Source organism: Schistocerca cancellata, chromosome 2 (genome assembly GCF_023864275.1).
Source record: "Schistocerca cancellata isolate TAMUIC-IGC-003103 chromosome 2, iqSchCanc2.1, whole genome shotgun sequence".
NCBI lineage: Eukaryota > Metazoa > Arthropoda > Insecta > Orthoptera > Acrididae > Schistocerca > Schistocerca cancellata.
In genome coordinates, this window is record NC_064627.1 from 859,102,200 (window position 1) to 859,121,103 (window position 18,904).

The 18,904-nt window shown below is 40.5% G+C and overlaps 2 protein-coding genes across 2 annotated transcripts in view; one reads left to right on the forward strand and one right to left on the reverse strand.

The window, feature by feature from the left end:
* Window positions 1-13,207: 13,207 nt before the first annotated feature.
* LOC126162795 (uncharacterized) lies at window positions 13,208-17,446 on the reverse strand. The gene is made up of 2 exons (XM_049919515.1): window positions 17,321-17,446; window positions 13,208-14,099 (listed from the first exon to the last, which is right to left on the reverse strand). The coding sequence occupies exons 1-2, from the start codon at window positions 17,361-17,363 to the stop codon at window positions 13,510-13,512; spliced, it is 633 nt and encodes a 210-aa protein (XP_049775472.1). The 5' UTR covers window positions 17,364-17,446; the 3' UTR covers window positions 13,208-13,509.
* Window positions 17,447-17,545: 99 nt separating this feature from the next.
* The window catches only part of LOC126162794 (GPI transamidase component PIG-T), a 136,336-nt gene continuing 134,977 nt past the window's right edge, over window positions 17,546-18,904 (forward strand). Inside the window, exon 1 of the mRNA XM_049919514.1 lies at window positions 17,546-17,857. Coding sequence (XP_049775471.1) covers window positions 17,671-17,857 — 187 coding nt within the window. The 5' untranslated portion in view covers window positions 17,546-17,670. The remainder of the gene's footprint in view (window positions 17,858-18,904) is intronic.

Consider the following 18,904-nt stretch of genomic DNA (forward strand, 5'->3'; position numbering starts at 1 on the left):
ATCAACATGTGAGGAAAATAACAAATACTATTTGTGACATCGTAAACCAGAACTATGACTGTAAAATCTGCAATACCAAGTGTAACTTTATTTGATCGGAGAATGATATTAGAGCTATAGTTTATGACCAGATAGATAAAGTAACAGGTGATGAAAATAAAGCATTACTAAAATTAATGAGAAAGAATCAGAAAATATTTTCTGAAAATTGTGCTGTTTGGAAAGACTATGCTCCCTGGTTTGAGGTGCAAGAGCACATTCCTTTCAAACAACAATTTCCAGTCATGTCATAGCAATGTGAGAATCTGTGGGTGATAACAATATGAAGCTGTTTAGACTGTTAAAAGTATACCTATTAATTTAGTGTTTATTGGGAGATCAATTTAATGTTTTGCTAATATGATGTGGACCGAGCACGGATTTTGTTTGTATTACACATTTAAAATATGAGTGAGGGAGGTTTTTGTAATTTGAGTGCACAAAGTATGGCCTGTTAAAAATCAGCTGAGCACATAACAGCAGTTCTGAAGATGTGGCCACGTAGTGCGCTGTTGCAGCAAGGTCTTTGCCACAGCCTTTGACAGAACTGTAGGTGAATGATGCAACGGTGATGCATGTACACTGGGTCATACGAGGTCATTTAAAGTTTACAAGCTTGGGAGCTAGTTGCTTATGAATTGAAGATCAATAATTTTTTAAAATAATACTTAAGGTATTATGTTTAGACTATCATCCATTCATATCATTCATGATTTTGTAATTTTGAGTTTTCAGGAAGATTGTACACACATCAAAAAAAGTTTTGTATCAACCCAGTTCCCAGAACTCCTGAAGATAGATGTTGACTGTGGATATTGTATCACAAACACAGTCCCTTTGACTGTTCAGAGATGTCACTAAACCTGCCCAAAGATGTTAACAACCATGCATGAGCAGCGCCTATTAGATGGAGGGGACCCGACAGCCAATCAGTTCCAGCCCTTCCACCAGGAAGGAGGTATACGGTTTGTGTTGTCTGTAGTTCAACCAAGCCTAGATGGTCAATACTGTGGTTCGATTGTGTCTGCATTGTTACTTTGTGCCAGGAACAGCTCTCAACAAGGGAAGTATCCAGGCATCTCGGAGTGAACCAAAGCAATGTTGTTCAGACGTGGAGGAGATACAGAGAGACAGGAACCATCAATGACATGCTTCGATTAGGCTGCCCAAGGGCTCCTACTGCAGTGGATGACGGCTACCTATGGATTATAGCTTGGAGGAATCCTGACAACAATGAAACCATGTTGAATACTGCTTTTCGGGCAGCCACAGGATGTCGTGTTACGACTTGAACCGTGCGCAATACACTGCATGATGCGCAGCTTCACTCCCAACGTCCATGGCGAGGTCCATCTTTGCAACCACGACACCATGAAGCGCGGTACAGATGGGCCCAACAACACGCCAAATGGACCAGTCAGGATTAGCATCACGTTCTCTTCACCAATGAGTGACGCATATGCCTTCAATCAGACAATCGTCGGAGACGTGTTTCAAGGCAACCCGGTTGGGCTGAACGCCTTAGACACACTTTACAGCGAGTGTAGCAAGGTGGGGGTTCCCTGCTGTTTTGGGGTGGCATTATGTGGGGCTGACATACACCGCTGATGGTCATGGAAGGCACCGTAACGGCTATATAATACGTGAATGCCATCCTCCAACTGATAGTGCAACCATATCGGCAGCATATTGGCGAGGCATACGTCTTCATGGATGACAATTTGTGCCCCCATTATCCACATCTTGTGAATGACTTCCTTCAGGACAATGATATGCGCGACTAGAGTGGTCAGCATCTTCTCCAGACATGAATCCTATCGACAATGCCTGGGATAGATTGAAAAGGGCTGTTTATGAATGATGTGACCCACCAACCACTCTGAGGGATCTACACCGAATTGCCGTTGAGGAGTGGGACAATCCGGACCAACAGTGCCTTAGTGAACTAGTGGATAGTATGCCAAGACGAATACAGGTATGTATCAATGCAAGAGAGCATGCTACTGGGTATTAGAGGTACCGATATGTACAGCAATCTGGACCACCACCTCTGAAGGTCTCGCTGTATGGTGGTACAACATGCAATGTGTGGTTTTCATGAGCAATAAAAAAGGTGAAAATGTTGTTTATGTTGATCTCTATTCCAATTTTCTGTACAGATTCCAGAACTCTCAGAACCAAGGTGATGCAAAACGTTTTTTGGTGTGTGTAATATTTATAAGTGTCTAGTGTCTGTATTATTTAATGTATGTTGTGCGTATCAAAATGAACGAGGGGCGTTCGAAAAGTCCGTGCAAAGTCCAAGAGATGGAACCACTGGCACGTATTGAGGTCATGTTTAGTCAGCAGCATCTTTGCAAAGAACGCACGCCAAGTTTCAGCCATATTGGTCTATTTCTTTGTCGTTGGGATTCGTGTGATTCAAGGAAGTCGAGTGATTGTCAAAAAATGGACGAAAAAGAATTTTGTGAGGTGATTAAACATTAATTTATGAAAGGCAAAACGCCTCAGGAGACTAAAGAGAAACATGATAAACATTATGGTGACTGCACCTTCGATTAGGACAGTTTATAAGTGGTTTCAAAATTTTCGGAGTGGCCATATGGGCATCTTTGAACGTTCTGGATGCCCTGTGGAGGTTATGACTCCAGAAATCATTGATAAAATCCATGATATGGTGATGGATGACAGAAGAGTTAAGGTGTGTGAGATTGCTAGTGCTGTGGGCATCTCAAATGAATGGGTACATAATATTTTGCATGAACGTTTGGACATGAGAAAGCTATTCGCAAGATGGGTTCCGCGATTGCTCACGCTTGACCAAAAACCGAGTCGTGTGGTGTTGCAAGGACGGTTTGCAGCTGTTCAGGAAGAATCCACAGAACGTTAAGCGTCGTTTCATCACTGTGGATGAAACATGGATACATTACTATACTCCTGAGACCAAACAACAATCTAAACAACAGGTTACCAAGGGAGAATTTGCACCTAAAAAAGGCGACGACCATTCCTTCGGCCAGAAAGTTTATGGCGACTGTCTTTTGGGATTTGCAAGGGTAAAACTATTACAGGTGCATATTATTCATCATTATTGGACTGTTTGAAAACCGAGCTGCAAGAAAAACGCCGGCGATTGGACTGCAAAAAAGTCATTTTTCCATCACGACAATGCACCAGCACACACCTCAGCAGTTGTGGTCGCAAAATTAATGGAAATAGGATTCCAACTCGTTTCACATCCCCCTTGTTCTCCAAACTTGGCTCCCTTGGACTACTATTTGATCCCCAATTTGAAAAAATGGCTGGCGGGACAAAGATTTCATTCAAACGAGGAGGTGATTGTAGCAACTAATAGCTATTTTTCAGACTTGGATAATTCCTATTATTCGGAAGGGATCAAAAAATTAGAACAGTGTTGGACAAAGTGTTTAAGTCTAAAAGGAGACTGTCGAAAAATAAAAAAGGTTTGCCGCAAACAAGTAAGTAGTTTTTATTTTTGAACGGACTTTTGAAACGCCCCTCGTACTATGACAGAAGTAGAGAAAGGATGCCAATGACATCACCAGCTAGAAGATCAACATGTAATTCTGCAATTGGCCACAGAAAACATGTAAATGGGCATAATAGTGCTGTAAGTGTTGACAAGATCAATAAATTTATTATTGAAATGTGTTACTAAAAGAACGTATGTGCTGAAATAATTTTATAAATATTAGAAATTTGGAGGAGCCAGATTTTATACGATTAATTTACAGACATTACTGTATTCCAACAGTAGGGCTGAGCACCTTAGGAATTAAACAAATTAAAAAAAAAAAAGGTTGGACTTCTGTCTTTTTTTTTTTAAATTTTCTATTTTTTTCAAAACCAGGTAATCTCAAAAAACATTTGGGGGATATATGGCATTTATGCCACATCTCTGTCCACATTTATTGCATTTTGATGTTATGTTTTAATGCACATTATGGGAAGATTCTGCTACAGGTGGCTATCAAGTTGGTAGGATCACAGGAGAGACTCACCAAATGACATGCCAGATGGTCACATAGTGTGACAATGGCCAGGCGAGCAAGAGCCATATCACCCTGGAGCAAAGAGAAATAGTGGGGATTCACCTACCACATTGGGTGCCAAGAAGCAAATCTTTTATCATTTACATTTACTGTTTAAAAATTAATATACAGCTCCATCTGTGCTGATCACATTACTTGCACTGAAAACATGTTAATAATAATTTCAGTATCACTCAGTTCATCAGGAAATGCTAATTACAAATTTTAGTTACTGTCAGTGCTTGTTGATGGAAAGGATGGACCAATCACAAGTGCGCCCTAAGAGGACAGGTGCCAAACTGTTAAGATAACTCACTAGTAGTCTACGATCAGTTTCAGACAAGGTGATAAATGAATCCGTGTGTAAAATCTGACCTCATATAAAGATGGACCAGTTTGTTGAAGATTTGCCTCGGATGACATACTTGTGCAATGTTGTGTTAATCCAAGGCAGTCTATTATTGGTTTTCGAGGTGGCAACATGCAAGCTAGTGTGTGAAATGCAGCTCTACATAATGATGGACTTAATTGTTTAAGTTGCCTTGGAAAACCTTTTTTTGTGTGATTTTATGTTGATTCTAAGATTGTATGCAGGATTTTTGTGACTTTTGCAGTGTTCGCATACTAACGATTAATGACCGGAAATCTAGGTATGACTATTAATGATAGACTGGCTCTGGAATTGTTTTGCTAGTTTTGCGATTCATGAAATAAAACAAAAATAGTTGGCATCCTTTCATGACCAACGGAGAAGAAACCAAGCAGGACAATGGCTATGGGACATCTTTAAAAGACATGAGATAAGCAAGTTGCCTCCAGTTGTGTGCTAGGGAAAGTGATCACAGACATTTCTTGCTAAAATGCATGATGTTTGTTAATCCTGGCACATCTTTACGGTGGGAAGTTTAATTTACTATAACCCACTGTGTAGCTTATAGGAGTCAAAAGCACATTTACTGTGAGACTACATTTTGCCACCGACCCTAATATTCGTTACATTGTTTACTCAATGGGTGGCCCATGTTGAACACCACCACTCCACATAGGGGTGGACTCCCTGCCGCATTCCATGTCACCGGTCAGGGCATTTTTTCCTGGCACGGCATCGCAGCATTTGCAGAAGCTGGGGCAAGTATGGCATTCACCGTGCTGCTACATACAACTTTGCCATTCACATCAGCTTTAGATCATCGTTCTCAGCATTTGAAGATATCAAAGTTAAGTTTTACAGTTCTTCTGCAAACCACTGGCAAACTAGTTCAATGGCAGCAATTCGCAATGACAAAAAGTCAAGTAGATTCTGAATTGCCAGCTTTAGAATATACAAACATGCAAGGGGAATGGCTTTCAGCACTGTCAAAAACAGATTATGTAGATGAACTGTATGAAGCAAAATTAGATAACATTAATATTTCCCCTCAGGGATCAGAACACAAACTGTCGCAGAAGGCAGATACTGGTCATTGGCAAGCAAAGGTGTTTGAAATGTTCAACAATTTACAATCTGAAGTTCGGACTAGTGCTGAACATTCTTTTCATGTGGTGGCTGCTTTCAAAAAATAAGTTTCACATTCAATTACAGAATCGACAGACAGCATGAATAAGCAATTTTTGGAACATAAACGGCAGTAGGAAAGCCTCATTTATGACAAGATTGTTGGCTTGGAGAATAAACTGTCTTCTCAAATTACTAACATATGCACAGAGTGACACAGTGAGTAGAATGCATACACATAAAAGTGTCAAAACATCTGTAGGCATTCAGTAATGATTACCGAGCTTCTGTGTCATAACGTGAAACATGCCAAACTAATTAATTATTTGTTGCTAATTCTATTTACAAATTGCACGAAAAGGAGGAAAAACTTACTCACTATGTAACAGAAGTCGATCACTTGGTGGTCGCTGAGCAGTAGGCTCATGAATCACTTCAAAATAGCAGATAGGATTTAACAAAAATATGAAAAAAAAAAAAAAAAGATTACAGACTTTTGCAAAAATACTGCACAATAGTTAATAAAAATTTCGAAAAGGATTGCACAGCAGGTTTCTGTCAGAGACAGCATTTATTACGTTAAAAACTGTAGTAGATTTGAACTGCAGTGTTTGATACATCCAAAAGCATTTGTTAATGAGTTTGACCAAATCCTGGAATCAAAAGGAAGAAACTGCTTTCATTACTGGTGGTAGGAGACGTGACCAGATGGGCACAGGAAGTTGTGGAAATGTGTACTGGTAAGGGTGAATTTCAAGAAATTCTTCTGTGATAGCACTGACTGCAAGAAATACAACAGGAATTATTGATGGATTTCTGGAGTGGGGGGAGGTACCCACAGTGGTTAGGCTCTATGAAAAGTTTCTGTTATTATTTGTTGTCCATACTACAGTATTTAGGCAAGTTAATAGATACTACATTTTTATAATGGGCTTGGAACAAAAACTTCCATTTGATAAGAGATGTGCTTTGGTATCAACAACCATAGGTAGTTACGACAAATTTGTCAGATTTTTAGAGTGAGTGGACGTTTACTACATAGTAGTGGCCAGATGGCGAGTGACCAGGTCATTTGAATAGGAAGGCTTGAAGCAGCACCTTAGGTTCACACTTATAGATGGTAGGAAAGTTCGGACTGGTTGTGGGCCATGCTGAGTCTAGGCCAGGCAATGCCCAATAATGTAAATGAGGGCAAAACTGAGCAGGATTCTAATTACCATTCTGATAATGAGGACTGTCCATTAAACTAGAGGCAATCTCAGATATGGAATGAGCAGAAACAAGGTCGTTACAGGTCCCACCAAGTTCAAGAGTAGCAAATATAAGAACAGGAGCTGAAGATGAAGTAATGACGGACATACCAGAGGAGGATATCACCACACAACGGCAGAAGGATACAGGGATTGTTTACGATGCAGCTGAAAGCGCGCTACGTGCATTTTCGAATGAAAAACAGGTTATTAATGATGAAATGATACTAAATCCTTCTCATGGCAGTAGGCATTTCCAAAAAGACAATGAACCACAGTGGGAAAGAAAGTAGGGCAAATTTAGTGTGTTCATTCTGGTGGGGGCCAATGAATACAAAGACAAAGTGAGTTGTAGAGGCTGAGTTAGCCAGGGAAGGGTTAAACAGAGTAAATGTTGATTCTGCGAAATCTATGTCTACTAAAATGTTTGTGAAGCTGCAGATTTGACCTATGACGTGATATTCAATGAGGATTCAAAATATTGAAAGCATAGAAAGTGCAACATCAATGAAGTGGGTGTCTTATGTGGGAACACAAAGAAAGGTGTCATCACAAGAGTGTGGTTAGGTGTTACATTCACTCAGCCTAATGTATAGGATGAAATATGTTATAGGGCAAGCCCAGTGCAGTCATTTAGAATCTTGATATGCTATGCTAATCAAAGGACCCATTTATGTATAATTAAGAACCCCACATTATCAGAGAGCTTTCTCCAGCCTGTCCCATCATTTATACACATTCTTCCTGCAATCATCATGTTCTCTGTGTTTGACATAATGCGGGCATTAATCCAAGACAGGAGTAAAGGGGGTTAATCTGATGAGAAAATGCATTTCAGTCTTCTATGATTTACAGTGGTATTTCTTCACTCAGTTTAATCAGATACTTTTATGCAAATAAAATCTTTCTTTGTTTGCAACTTGGCTCCAAACATCAAGATGTAGACATTCCTTCTAAACTGAGCATTTTGAAAGTGATCAGAACAGGGTGTATACAGGGACAAGGAAAAAAAATTCCCGGATTATTCCCGGATTTCTCCCGGATATCCCGTTTAAAAAATATGCTTTCTCCCGGGCGACCTACTGTCACTTAGCACAGAAAAAGTTCCCTCGGAACTGTAAAACTTATCAATCCTTTGAATGGTTAACGTTTTATATAATCGCGTAGAACTTCCCGGAAAAAAAAGAAAAGCCGGAGCAGAGAAGTTTTGGAAAGACCTTTGATTTGCAGCAACATATACGCTGCATATTTTCGTATAATAAAGTATAAATTCGAATTGCACCAAACACATCTTGTTAGTTTCCGGAGCGTTGCAACCGAGGTTGTGATGTCCTTTTGTAAGCGAGTCATATCTCAAGCCACGAGATCTCGCCAGCCGATGACAGCAGCTATTCAGAGCATAGGACACGTGTTATAGTCAGCCACTAGCAAGATTACTGGTTACATAGCGCGAACACACAAGAGGAAAAGTTAACGGATTACATTAATGTACACAGTACCGTATATCTACAAGAAAAGCTAAGCTTTCACGTGTAATATTGGTCTTTTTTTGGTGTGATATACTTTAAGATACATCACACAAATGTGCCAGTAAATTTAAAATTGTGACATAAATGCCTCGGCTCGAAATTCTTGAAGTGGCTGGCTCTGAGCACTATGGGACTCAACTGCTGTGGTCATAAGTCCCCTAGAACTTAGAACTACTTAAACCTAACTAACCTAAGGACATCACACATCCATGCCCGAGGCAGGATTCGAACCTGCGACCTTAGCGGTCGTGCGGTTCCAGACTGTAGCGCCTTTAACCGCTCGGCCACTCCGGCCGGCAAATTCTTGAAGTGGCTGGTCCTCAAACTGTTCAGTTTCGAACGCTCTGTGATTTAGATATCCATCCCACTTTCACACACGTAACATAATTCATCTTGCGTAAAAAGAAATTTACTTTGAAAGTAACGCTTTTCTAACCACCGTTCGCAATACTGTTAGTTATAGGTTCGATTTACCAGTTGCCAGAGAGCGCCAAAAACGAATTATTGTGCGTGTGCAACTGCAGTGGTGTAGGAAGCCCTCATGTTCGTGTGTATAAAGCACTAAGAGAGCTTACACTACACCATAAAAGAAACAGGGCATCAGAGGATACTCCAAAAGGCAGCAAAATTTCGTGAATCATACTAAAATGCATAATTCGGCTTGAAGTGCACATTGGTTTTTTCCAGATTCACAATGAAGTAGGTCCCATATGATATTAAGCTTTTCAGTGCGGTTTTTGGGATGTAAATTTTCTTGGAGTACCAGTACTCTACGATCTCATGTTTGGTTCTTTATTATGGCATAATGCCATACATGGCAGAAGATGATAACGTGCACTTGAAATTCACCGAACAGTTGGAAGTACCCAAAATTGTTAAATGAAACACTTCGTTTCAAATAAAATGATTGCCTCAGCGGAATTTCTTTAGCAAACTTGCAAAAATAACTTCATTCTTCTGCAAGGCGATTAATGCTTGACTGCTACTAACTTGGAAAGAAAATAAAATCAGAAACTGAAATTAATAATATATTTTTGCCCTCTGTAATTATGTGAATGCATTTTAATTCACTTGATAGCTCCCGGCCACAGAAATCCGTTTTGTTTTCATTTGACGTGGGAACTGTACACGAAGAGAAGCAGCGAAATCACTTAACGTAAACACGGGTCACGTGGAGACTAACCCCCTCCCCACTACAACTCAGACAACTCTGTGCAAGCGCGAATCTGGCAGCTAGGGCGCGCGAGAAAAATTTTTCTCGTTTGCATCTGGCTGCTTGCTGCTACTACCGATGCAGCTAACAGCCAAACTTCAAGAAGCGGGAAGCGAGAGAAGGTACTGCTTATACGCGAGTCAAATGCGCATGCGCAACAGACCGCTGGCAACTGGTCAAACGAACCTAATGTGAACAGTTGTGACGTCATGCTCATAGCAAGCAGTTTATTGTTACGAAGAATTACAGTCTGCGCCCTACGGCCTTTAACATATTTTTGCTATCTGTAGACGCTTGTGCGTGCACGGTGTTTTGTTGTCGTAAAATGCACATTTCCTTTGCCACTACAGTTTTATTTTTTTCCCTCTCGTTTATATTTTATTGCTGCAGTATCATTCTCCAGTAGCAGGATACAATAACATTCTTTGCTAGAGAATCAATTCTGCAGTCAAAACTACAAAAATGTAACTGAAAGCTAAAACAATGAAAAATTCCCGGAATTCCGAAAAATTCCCGGGTTTTTCCCGGTTTTCTCCCGGATGAAAAAATTCCCGGGTTTTCCCCGGAATTCCCGGTTGTCCCGGGTCGTATACACCCTGCAGAAGGACTTAGATCTACATACTCACAGCACGATATTTTCTAGTCCATCAGTCATCTTCCAGCTGAAAGCATTACAGAAATAGCTCACTGCCAGTAATGTCATATGATAGTGTTCAGCAATATATCTGCAAAACCCATCAAATCCTACTTAAAAAAACTGAGTTCACCTGGGGAAAACTGTTCCCTTTTGGCATTCTATCAAGCTGATCACTGTAAGTTAGAAATGGGGAACATGAGAGGTGTATCAACTCCGTAAATAATGAGAACTATTCTACAGATACCAAACTATTGTATTCTAGAATGAAATTTTCACTCTGCAGCGCAGAGTGCCCTGATTTGAAACTTTCTGCCAGATTAAAACTGTGTGCCGGACTGAGACTCTAACTTGGGACCTATCACAGGAGAGCTTTTGTGAAGTTTGGAAAATAGGAGATGAAGTACTGGTGGAATAGGTTATGAGTCATGCTTGGGTAGCTCAGTCAGTAGAGCACTTACCCGGGAAAGGCAAAGGCGGAGTTCGGGTCTCGGTCTGGCACAATGTTTTAATCTGTTAGGAAATTTCATACTGTATTCTGCCCCAACTCTTACTATTGTAGGTAACTCCCCTCCCCCAAGAGCTTCCTCACTATCCTCCAATGTCCTGTGTGAATTCACTATTGTCATACAACATTAGTTCTCTGAATTACATAGATGTAACAACAAAACCAATTGACCAGAAGAAGGGACCGGATGGTAGGACATGTTCTGAGGCATCAAGGGATCATCAATGTACAGGGTCCGGCATAAAAAACTCCCCGATTACAAAGTAACGTGCAGCGGACAGTAGAAGGAGCAGAGTGGTGGGGGGCGCGTCGTTACGTAGCTGCCTACGTGCCGTTTTCAGTGTACGCCATGGCGTGGTCTGGTGAACATCGTGCCTTCGTAGTGGAAGATTTTATTCAAAATGGCGAATCGCCTATTAATACTCAACGTGCTTTTCGCGTTCGCTTTGCGCTCGGACGACGGGACCCTGTTCCCGATAAGAAAACAATTTATTCTTGGGTTGCTAACTTTCGTGAGACAGGTTCCGCATTAAAAAGGAAACCACCTGGACGACCACGGACTGCAACAGGCCCCGGAAATGTTGATGCAGTTAGAGCTTCAGTTCAACAATCTCCTCGACGATCCGCTAAAAAGCATGCGGCAGCATTACGGATATCTGATCGAAGTGTGAGAAGAATCTTGCATCGAGATCTTAAAATGCATCCTTACAAACTTGTAACTATGCAGGAACTGAGTGAACGAGACTGTGGTGTCCGTGTAAGTTTGTGCCAAGACCTTCTTCGGAACATTCGTCCCAACGATATTGTGATTTTTTCTGATGAAGCACACTTTCACCTTGCCGGAACAGTGAACAGCCAAAATTGCAGGTACTGGTGTGAACACAATCCCCAAGAACTTCATCAACGACCACTTCATAGCCCTTAAGTAACAGTATGGTGTGCTGCTTACAATTCCGGAGTGATCGGTCCTTACTTTTTCGAAGAAAATGACAGGAATTTAACCGTCAACAGTGAACGCTATTGTGCCATGCTCCGCGACTTTCTCCAACCACAACTAAGGGAGCTTTTTGGTGAAATAGAGAACGTGTGGTTCCAGCAAGATGGTGCTACAGCCCACACAGCGCGGCAGTCACTGGCATTGGTGAAGGAAATGTTTCCTGGACATGTGATCTCGTTGCGTGGAGACATTGGCTGGCCCCCACGATCGCCGGACTTAACGCCCTGTGATTTCTTTCTTTGGGGCTATTTAAAAGCAAAAGTTTATGAACAACGTCCACAATCTTTACGAGCCCTGAAAGAAGCAATTACACAAGAGGTTGAAGCTATTCCACCTGAAATGACTCAAAGAGTAATGAATAACTTCAGGGAAAGACTCAATCAGTGTGTCGACAGTGCAGGAAGCCATTTAAGGGATGTTTTATTTAAAAAGTAAGACCATAAGAGTATTTTCTAAAATGGCATAATATGTACTTTTATTTAGTATAAATAAAATTGTTCTACCTTATTTGGTTTTGTTTTTATTAGCTTTCCTTAAAGGGGAGGTTTTTCTGCCGGACCTTGTAGTACTGGAGGACAGTGTGGAGGGTAAAAATCGTAGAGGGAGACCAAGAGATGAATACACTAAGCAGATTCAGAAGAATGTAGGCTGCAGTAGGTACTGGGAGATGAAGAAGGTTGCACAGAATAGAGTAGCATGGAGAGCTGCATCAAACCAGTCTCAGGACTGAAGACCACAACAACAACAAAACCAATCAATTATTGATAAAATTATTTAATTGAATGGATAAAAAATTTACTCACCAAGTGGCAGCAGAACACACACATAAAAGACTGTTGTGATTGGCAAGCTTTCAGAGCCAGTGGCTCTTTCTTTAGGGGGAAGGAAGAAGGGTGAGGGAAAGGACTGGAGAGGTCTAGGAAAAGGGGTAGATTTTGGGGAAATTCCCCCAGACCTAAATCTCTCCAGTCTTTTTCCTTCACTCTTCTTTCTTCCCCTTCAACCCTTCTGCCTCTCCACTCTCCCCCCCCCCCCCCCTCCCCACTATTTCCAGTCCACTGCCACAACTCCGCCTGCCTGTGGCCAGAACATGCCCACCAGTACCACATTTCTGTTGTGTGTACCTTGAGCCCACCTTCCCACTCCCCATGCCATTTTCCCCTCACCCACTTCACTCAACAGAATCCCCCAACTCAATCAAGCTGCAGTGCTGGGCCAATGTAATCACCTGGGACAATATAGCCATACAGCTGTATTTATGTATATTCTATTATCTCTGAAGAAGGATTCATCAAAAAGCCAACAACATCTAAAATTTTTTTAGGTGATGACTGGGGGTACTTCAACCATACTACTTCTGTTATTTACATTCCATGTTGTTAATTGCTTCACATTAGCGAGATACACATCATTTCCAACAAAACAAGCAAGTTTAGCACTTAATATCATAGAGCTTCAAGAAACATTATATAAAAAAAGAACTAGCACAGTTTGTTAAGCATTTAAATCTTATTGGCTTTCCTCAAGTTGCACCAAACAATTAAACAATGTAAAAGAAATAACACTACATGTAATAATGAAGATTATTTTGGGCTAAGAGCTGGCTACTCTGAGTTCACAATCGTTTACTTGAAAATTTTGCAGTAGTTACTAAACAGATGATTTTTTCTGTGATAGTGAAAGTGAATATTAAAAATGAGAAAACAATCAATGTTCCAGATTTATAAAATTAATAATTTACTATCAAAAATTCAGATAATATATACAAGATTCAGCACACGGATTAGATATTTTATGATTTGATTGCTTGCTTTGCGGCGTGGGCTTTAGCTAATTTTTGGGCAACAAATGCCTTTGCATCAAAACTTTCTGCAATTTTTATTTTCTTTATTAGGCCCGCTTGAAATTTCTTCTCTTTTCTTAGCTCTCTTCGCTGGCGAACTTTTGCCCATTCAAATTTCATTCTTTTACGCAGTTTTCGCAATTTATGTTTCTTCATTTTTCGCCTCCTGATCACTATGAGCCGTGCAGCAATTTTCTCAGTTACATTTCCTACAGTAGGCACACTGATATCCTTCACTGGAATTTCATGTAAGTAGTCAATAACACTGCAGGCTGGAAGTTCAAATATATTTGATGAAATGACATTAGGTGCATCGAGCACAGGTGGAACTGGCCTCCTTTGTGTTACATTAGGTGAAAACTCGAGAAAAGATGTTGTTACTCTGTCATTCAACTGAAATATTTTGTAATTACTTGTTACTTTAGTGCCAGTAAAACAAATTTCTTTGAAATTTGGATTGGTAATTCCTTTTGGCATGACTGCAGTCCCAGAAATATAACTGTGGTGTGAACAGACCAATGCTCTCTGGGAGTAGCATCCTGTAACAAAAATATGAGAAAATTGTAAAGCAAACTACAGAGGAAAGAATAAAATATTTATAATGTAAAGAAAAGAGAGACTGCCACCAGCCATGTATATGACATGATAAGTTACAGGGAAGCACTACTGAAAGACACTAACACATTAGCTTTTGGCCACAGCCTTTGCCAGAAAAAGAAACACATAAACCTTCATTCACACAAGCAAGGACAACACACGACTGCCATCACCAGCAGCTCATATCAAAATGCAACTCTCAGGCAGAGTGGAAGTAGCAATCTGGAGGGAGCAGGGAAGGGGATTGGATAGCAGTTATGGGTGATGGAGAGAACAGCATTGTCCAGCAGAGTGTGCAGGGACTGGACTACCAACAGGCAGATGGTCAGGAGGCTGTGGGACTGGGAGGTGGGCACACAGAAAGCAAAAAAGGAGAGGAGCAGGGAAATATGGGCAATGCATTGGCACAGGACGGTACACAAAGAGAAAGGGAGGTGAGAATAGGGAAAAGATGATAGGAAAGAGGGTGTGGGAAATGGGGAGGGTGTGTTACTATAGCTTGAGGGCAGGATAATTTTGGGATTAGACAATGTGTTATAAGAATAATTCCCTTCTCCATAGTTCAGAAAAGCTGGTGGTGAAGGGGAGGATCCAGATGACTCAGGCAGTGAAGCAGCCATTGAAATCAAGCATGTTATGTTCAGCTGCATGTTGTACCACAGGATGGTCTACTTTGCCCTTGGCCAAAGTTTGGCCATGGCCATCCATCCTGATGTATAGCTGGTCAGTAGCCGTACCACCAGGAAAAGCTGTGGAATGATTGCACCAGAGCTGACATATGACATGGCTGCTTTCATAGGTGGCCCAGCCTCTGATGGGATAGGATAACCCTGTGACAGTACTGGAATGCGAAGTGCTTGGTGAGTGGGCTAGGCAGGTCTTGCAATTGGGTCTTCCACAGGGATATGAGCCTTCTGATGAGGGAATGGAATAGGAAATGTAATAGGGATGGACTAGGATGTTGTGACCTTTGTAGCAAAGAAGTGTTTAATAAGGATACTGTTTGGTGTCCCGGCTGGAATCGTTTGTAGCCAGCTTTTTGAGAAGTGGATGTACTGACTACAACCTCACACACCACTCTCCCCCTTTTTGTCAAAATTTGAGTCTAAATAAAATACATAAGAAACAGAGATGAATGCAGCATTCAGCCATAATACTCTTTGACCACCTACCTTGTGATGTAAAGATTTTAATACATAATAAAATTAACTTCAAATACAGACTGAAATCATATCTGCTTTACAACTCCTCCTCCTCTAAAGAATAATTTCTGAATGCAGACTAATACAGTGTGTGTGTGTGCGTGTGTGTGTGTTTTTTTGCAAATCTAGATTTGTGGGGCATTAGAATGTGACAGTGGCCCGATGTTGGACTGCATGGGCACACGGGGGCTGGCTTCCTCGTTGTCAAGATTCTGGTAGACCACATCTGACCTCCACAAGAGAGGGCTGCCATAGTGTGCACCGAGCATGTTGCAACCCCTTCAAATCAGCACCAGTAATCTGGTAAGAAGTAATGTACTCCCTGCAAGATTGTGTGTCATCCTGCACAACTGGTCAGAGACCAGCAGCAGCTGGACTAGGGAATTCCATCCTATGTGTAGGCTGCAACCAACACTTCAAGACAAACAGCTATATTTGGAGTGGTGCCATGACCAGCCAGCGTAGACTTCTAATGAATAGTGTCACACAGCATTTAGGTGATGAACTGCAGTTCTGCATTACCCTTGATGACCATTATCAAGCGAGACAGGAACTTGCCCCAATTTAATCCTCATGCCACTGAGAGGACGAGTGAAATAATTGTTAGTGTCAGTGGTGTTCACAAAGTTAAAATCGCTAAAACTGAACAAGGCCCCAGGGCCTGACAGAATCCCTATATCAGATTCTATAGTGAATATGAAGTTGAGTTAGCTACTCTTCTAACTATAATCTATGTTAGACAGTTTGACCAAAGGCCATGGGTACTACAAGTGATCCACAAACTGCCATCCAATATCTCTGACATCAATTTGTTGTAGAATCTTAGAACATATTCGGAGCTCAAACACAATGAGGTATCTCAAACAGAATGATCTGCTCCATGCCAACCAGCATGGATTCCAAAAACATCGATCATGTGGGACGCTGTTCATACTGTATATTAATGACCTTGTGGTCAAAATTAATAGCAACTTCAGACATTTTGCAGACGACATAATTATCTATAGTGAGTTAGCTACTCTTCTAACTATAACCTAACTTAGACACCTTGACCAAAGGCCATGCATGCCCAGTTCCCAGGAAAAAATCACAAGTCCCATCCGTTTACAAGTAAGGTACAAGAAGTGATCCACAAAACTGCTGTCAAATATCCCTGACATCAACCTGAAAGAAGCTGCATAAATATTCAGACACCTCTTGATAAGATTTCAAAGTGGTACAAAGATTGCCAACTTGCTTTAAATGTTTAGAAACTTAAAACTGTGCGCTTCACAAAACGAAAAAACACGTTGTATCCTATAACATCAACGAGTCAACGGATGAATCGGCCAACTCCAACAAGTACCTGGGCGTGAATAATCCATATCTAGTAACATGACCGGAATCATTATATTATGCAGTTAACACATATACAAAACAAACATGCATTAGAGGCTATTACCGTTTTGGTGCGCTAAACGGTGAGACCACAGCGTCCTTAGATATAGATGCCATGCACCTCACGGTGGTTTGCAGAGTATGGAAGTAGATATAGCCTATATGTCCTCCTTGATAAACATGATACTGTTCTAGCGTACAGTGACCGAACAGTTCTCCGCATAAAAAGATCGGCAATTTGAGTGTCACTGCTATCACGTTCTGATGAAAAATACTAAACTTACTGGAAATGAGGGAGCATGACTGCGAGTATTAACTTCAACAAGAACGTAACAAATTAAAGCAAACGACCATTTGTGCCTCAAACTGCTTAGATACAGGCAATAAATGCCATTTCAGTCGTGTTCCTCGAATGAAATAGACTGGGTTTTTATTGATCTTGTATTTTACTCGTGTCTTCATGTGTATGTGGAATACGATTTACTTCTTAATCTGTGTGTGAACGTAATGTTGACCCTAGTTTAAATGTCCTAGAACAACATCATCAAGCAAAGTAATTACCAGGGCAGCACAATATTACGTACTTGAAAGCTGACGAAAACAATCGAGCAGTTTTAGTTTGTACATAACAATGATCAACGCCTCACCGCTCTCACCAAACGTAAACACAACACATCTGTATTCAAAGACCTTACGTGGAGAAAAAAGAGCCCAGGTTACTAGATAAATAAGCTGACGGAATAAGTTGTTTAGGGTTGACGTCATGGCTTAGTTTCAATACAGAAATCTGGAATTTGACAACCTTAAATAATGACACAATGCATACGAAAAATTATTCAACAGCATTATATTATTTTCAAGACCTGTAGAAAACCGCTACCACTTAGCGTAGCATATCTTTCAATGAGTTTCCTAGCAGACGCTGTTTGAAACTATGGGGGAAAGTGGTTATGGTAGTAAGTTAATTAGTACATTAATATTGTGTTTGACAGTTGTGTTGGCGTCATCAAAAAACGATGTGTTTAATGAAGAGCTGCTTTTAAAACCATTGCCTGATGATCATGTGTATGCATATTTCCAATTTACTACTGTATGGGATGTTGAACCGGACGCAGAATCTTGTAAGTTTATATTCTGTTTTTATTTACCAAGTTACAGTTTGTGTATTATAAGATTTTTGATGAGCAATGGCAGTATGTTCGTTGTAAAGCTCAGAACTGCTGCATCGTCCCTGTATTAGTTCACATTTCAGAGCTACAGATCCATGTGTAAAAAACTTTCTTTAATATGTAACGAATTAAAGACGCGTTAGGGGAGAAAATATGAGATGGAAAAGCCAAAATTTGTAATTGTGCAATGAAGTACACGGGCTGTTTCTATGTATTATAACAAAGAAGTTAACGCCAGACCAAAGTGAATATAGGAGATTACTTGATAAATATGCAATTAATCACCATTGCTTTGTTTCATGATCTTATGGATTTACATAACTTATGTGCTGGTTCCAGAGAAATTTTGCACTAGTTGTCATATTGCACAGCCCTTAGTGACCTCAATAGAAATAGGATGTTCAGTGATCAGAGATCAAGACATAACTCCAGTACTTAGATGTTAGTTTTGTGCTGTTTGCATTGAACCGTGATTACAGATTTTATCACTTTCACATTGCCTTCTGATGTTATCCTGACCATATTGGCTCCTCAGATCTTTGTGACAATTCTCATTAGTGGTACATCTAATCATATGGCTTATAAATACAACAATGTGCAAGACTTTTCAACAATTCCAGTTTTTAGCATTCTGTTGGAAGTTCATGTTGACGTCCACAATTTTTTGTGAATCTGGTTCCAGATTTCTCTCTGGTCGCCAAATGGTTCCCATGTTTGATCTTTTCAACTCATGCACACACAATAATAAATTTTAATTTCTAATTGAGTCAGAGTTTATAGAGTGTGTACTGAGGTTACGTGCCACACCCAAGAAAGGGCAATTACTGAAAAAGGCTGATTTACATTAGATCCATTAAATTGCTAATGGCAGGCAGTGAGTAACAAATTCCCTTGAGAAAATTTATTCCTGCTGTACTCTCATGCCTGTTAAGCAGAATCACATATTTCACCCAAATTCACATGAGCAAACATGAGCAAATGTAAAGAAGAACTGATGAT

What these genes read in the sequence shown, in the direction of transcription:
- LOC126162795 (XM_049919515.1), bottom strand. Translation starts at nt 17,363, where the DNA reads ATGTACAAACTAAAACTGCTCGATTGTTTTCGTCAGCTTTCAA. An exon ending in TTGTTTTCGTCAGCTTTCAA is followed by an intron (nt 14,100 to 17,320) that starts GTACGTAATATT and finishes TTTTTGTTACAG; the next exon opens with GATGCTACTCCCAGAGAGCA.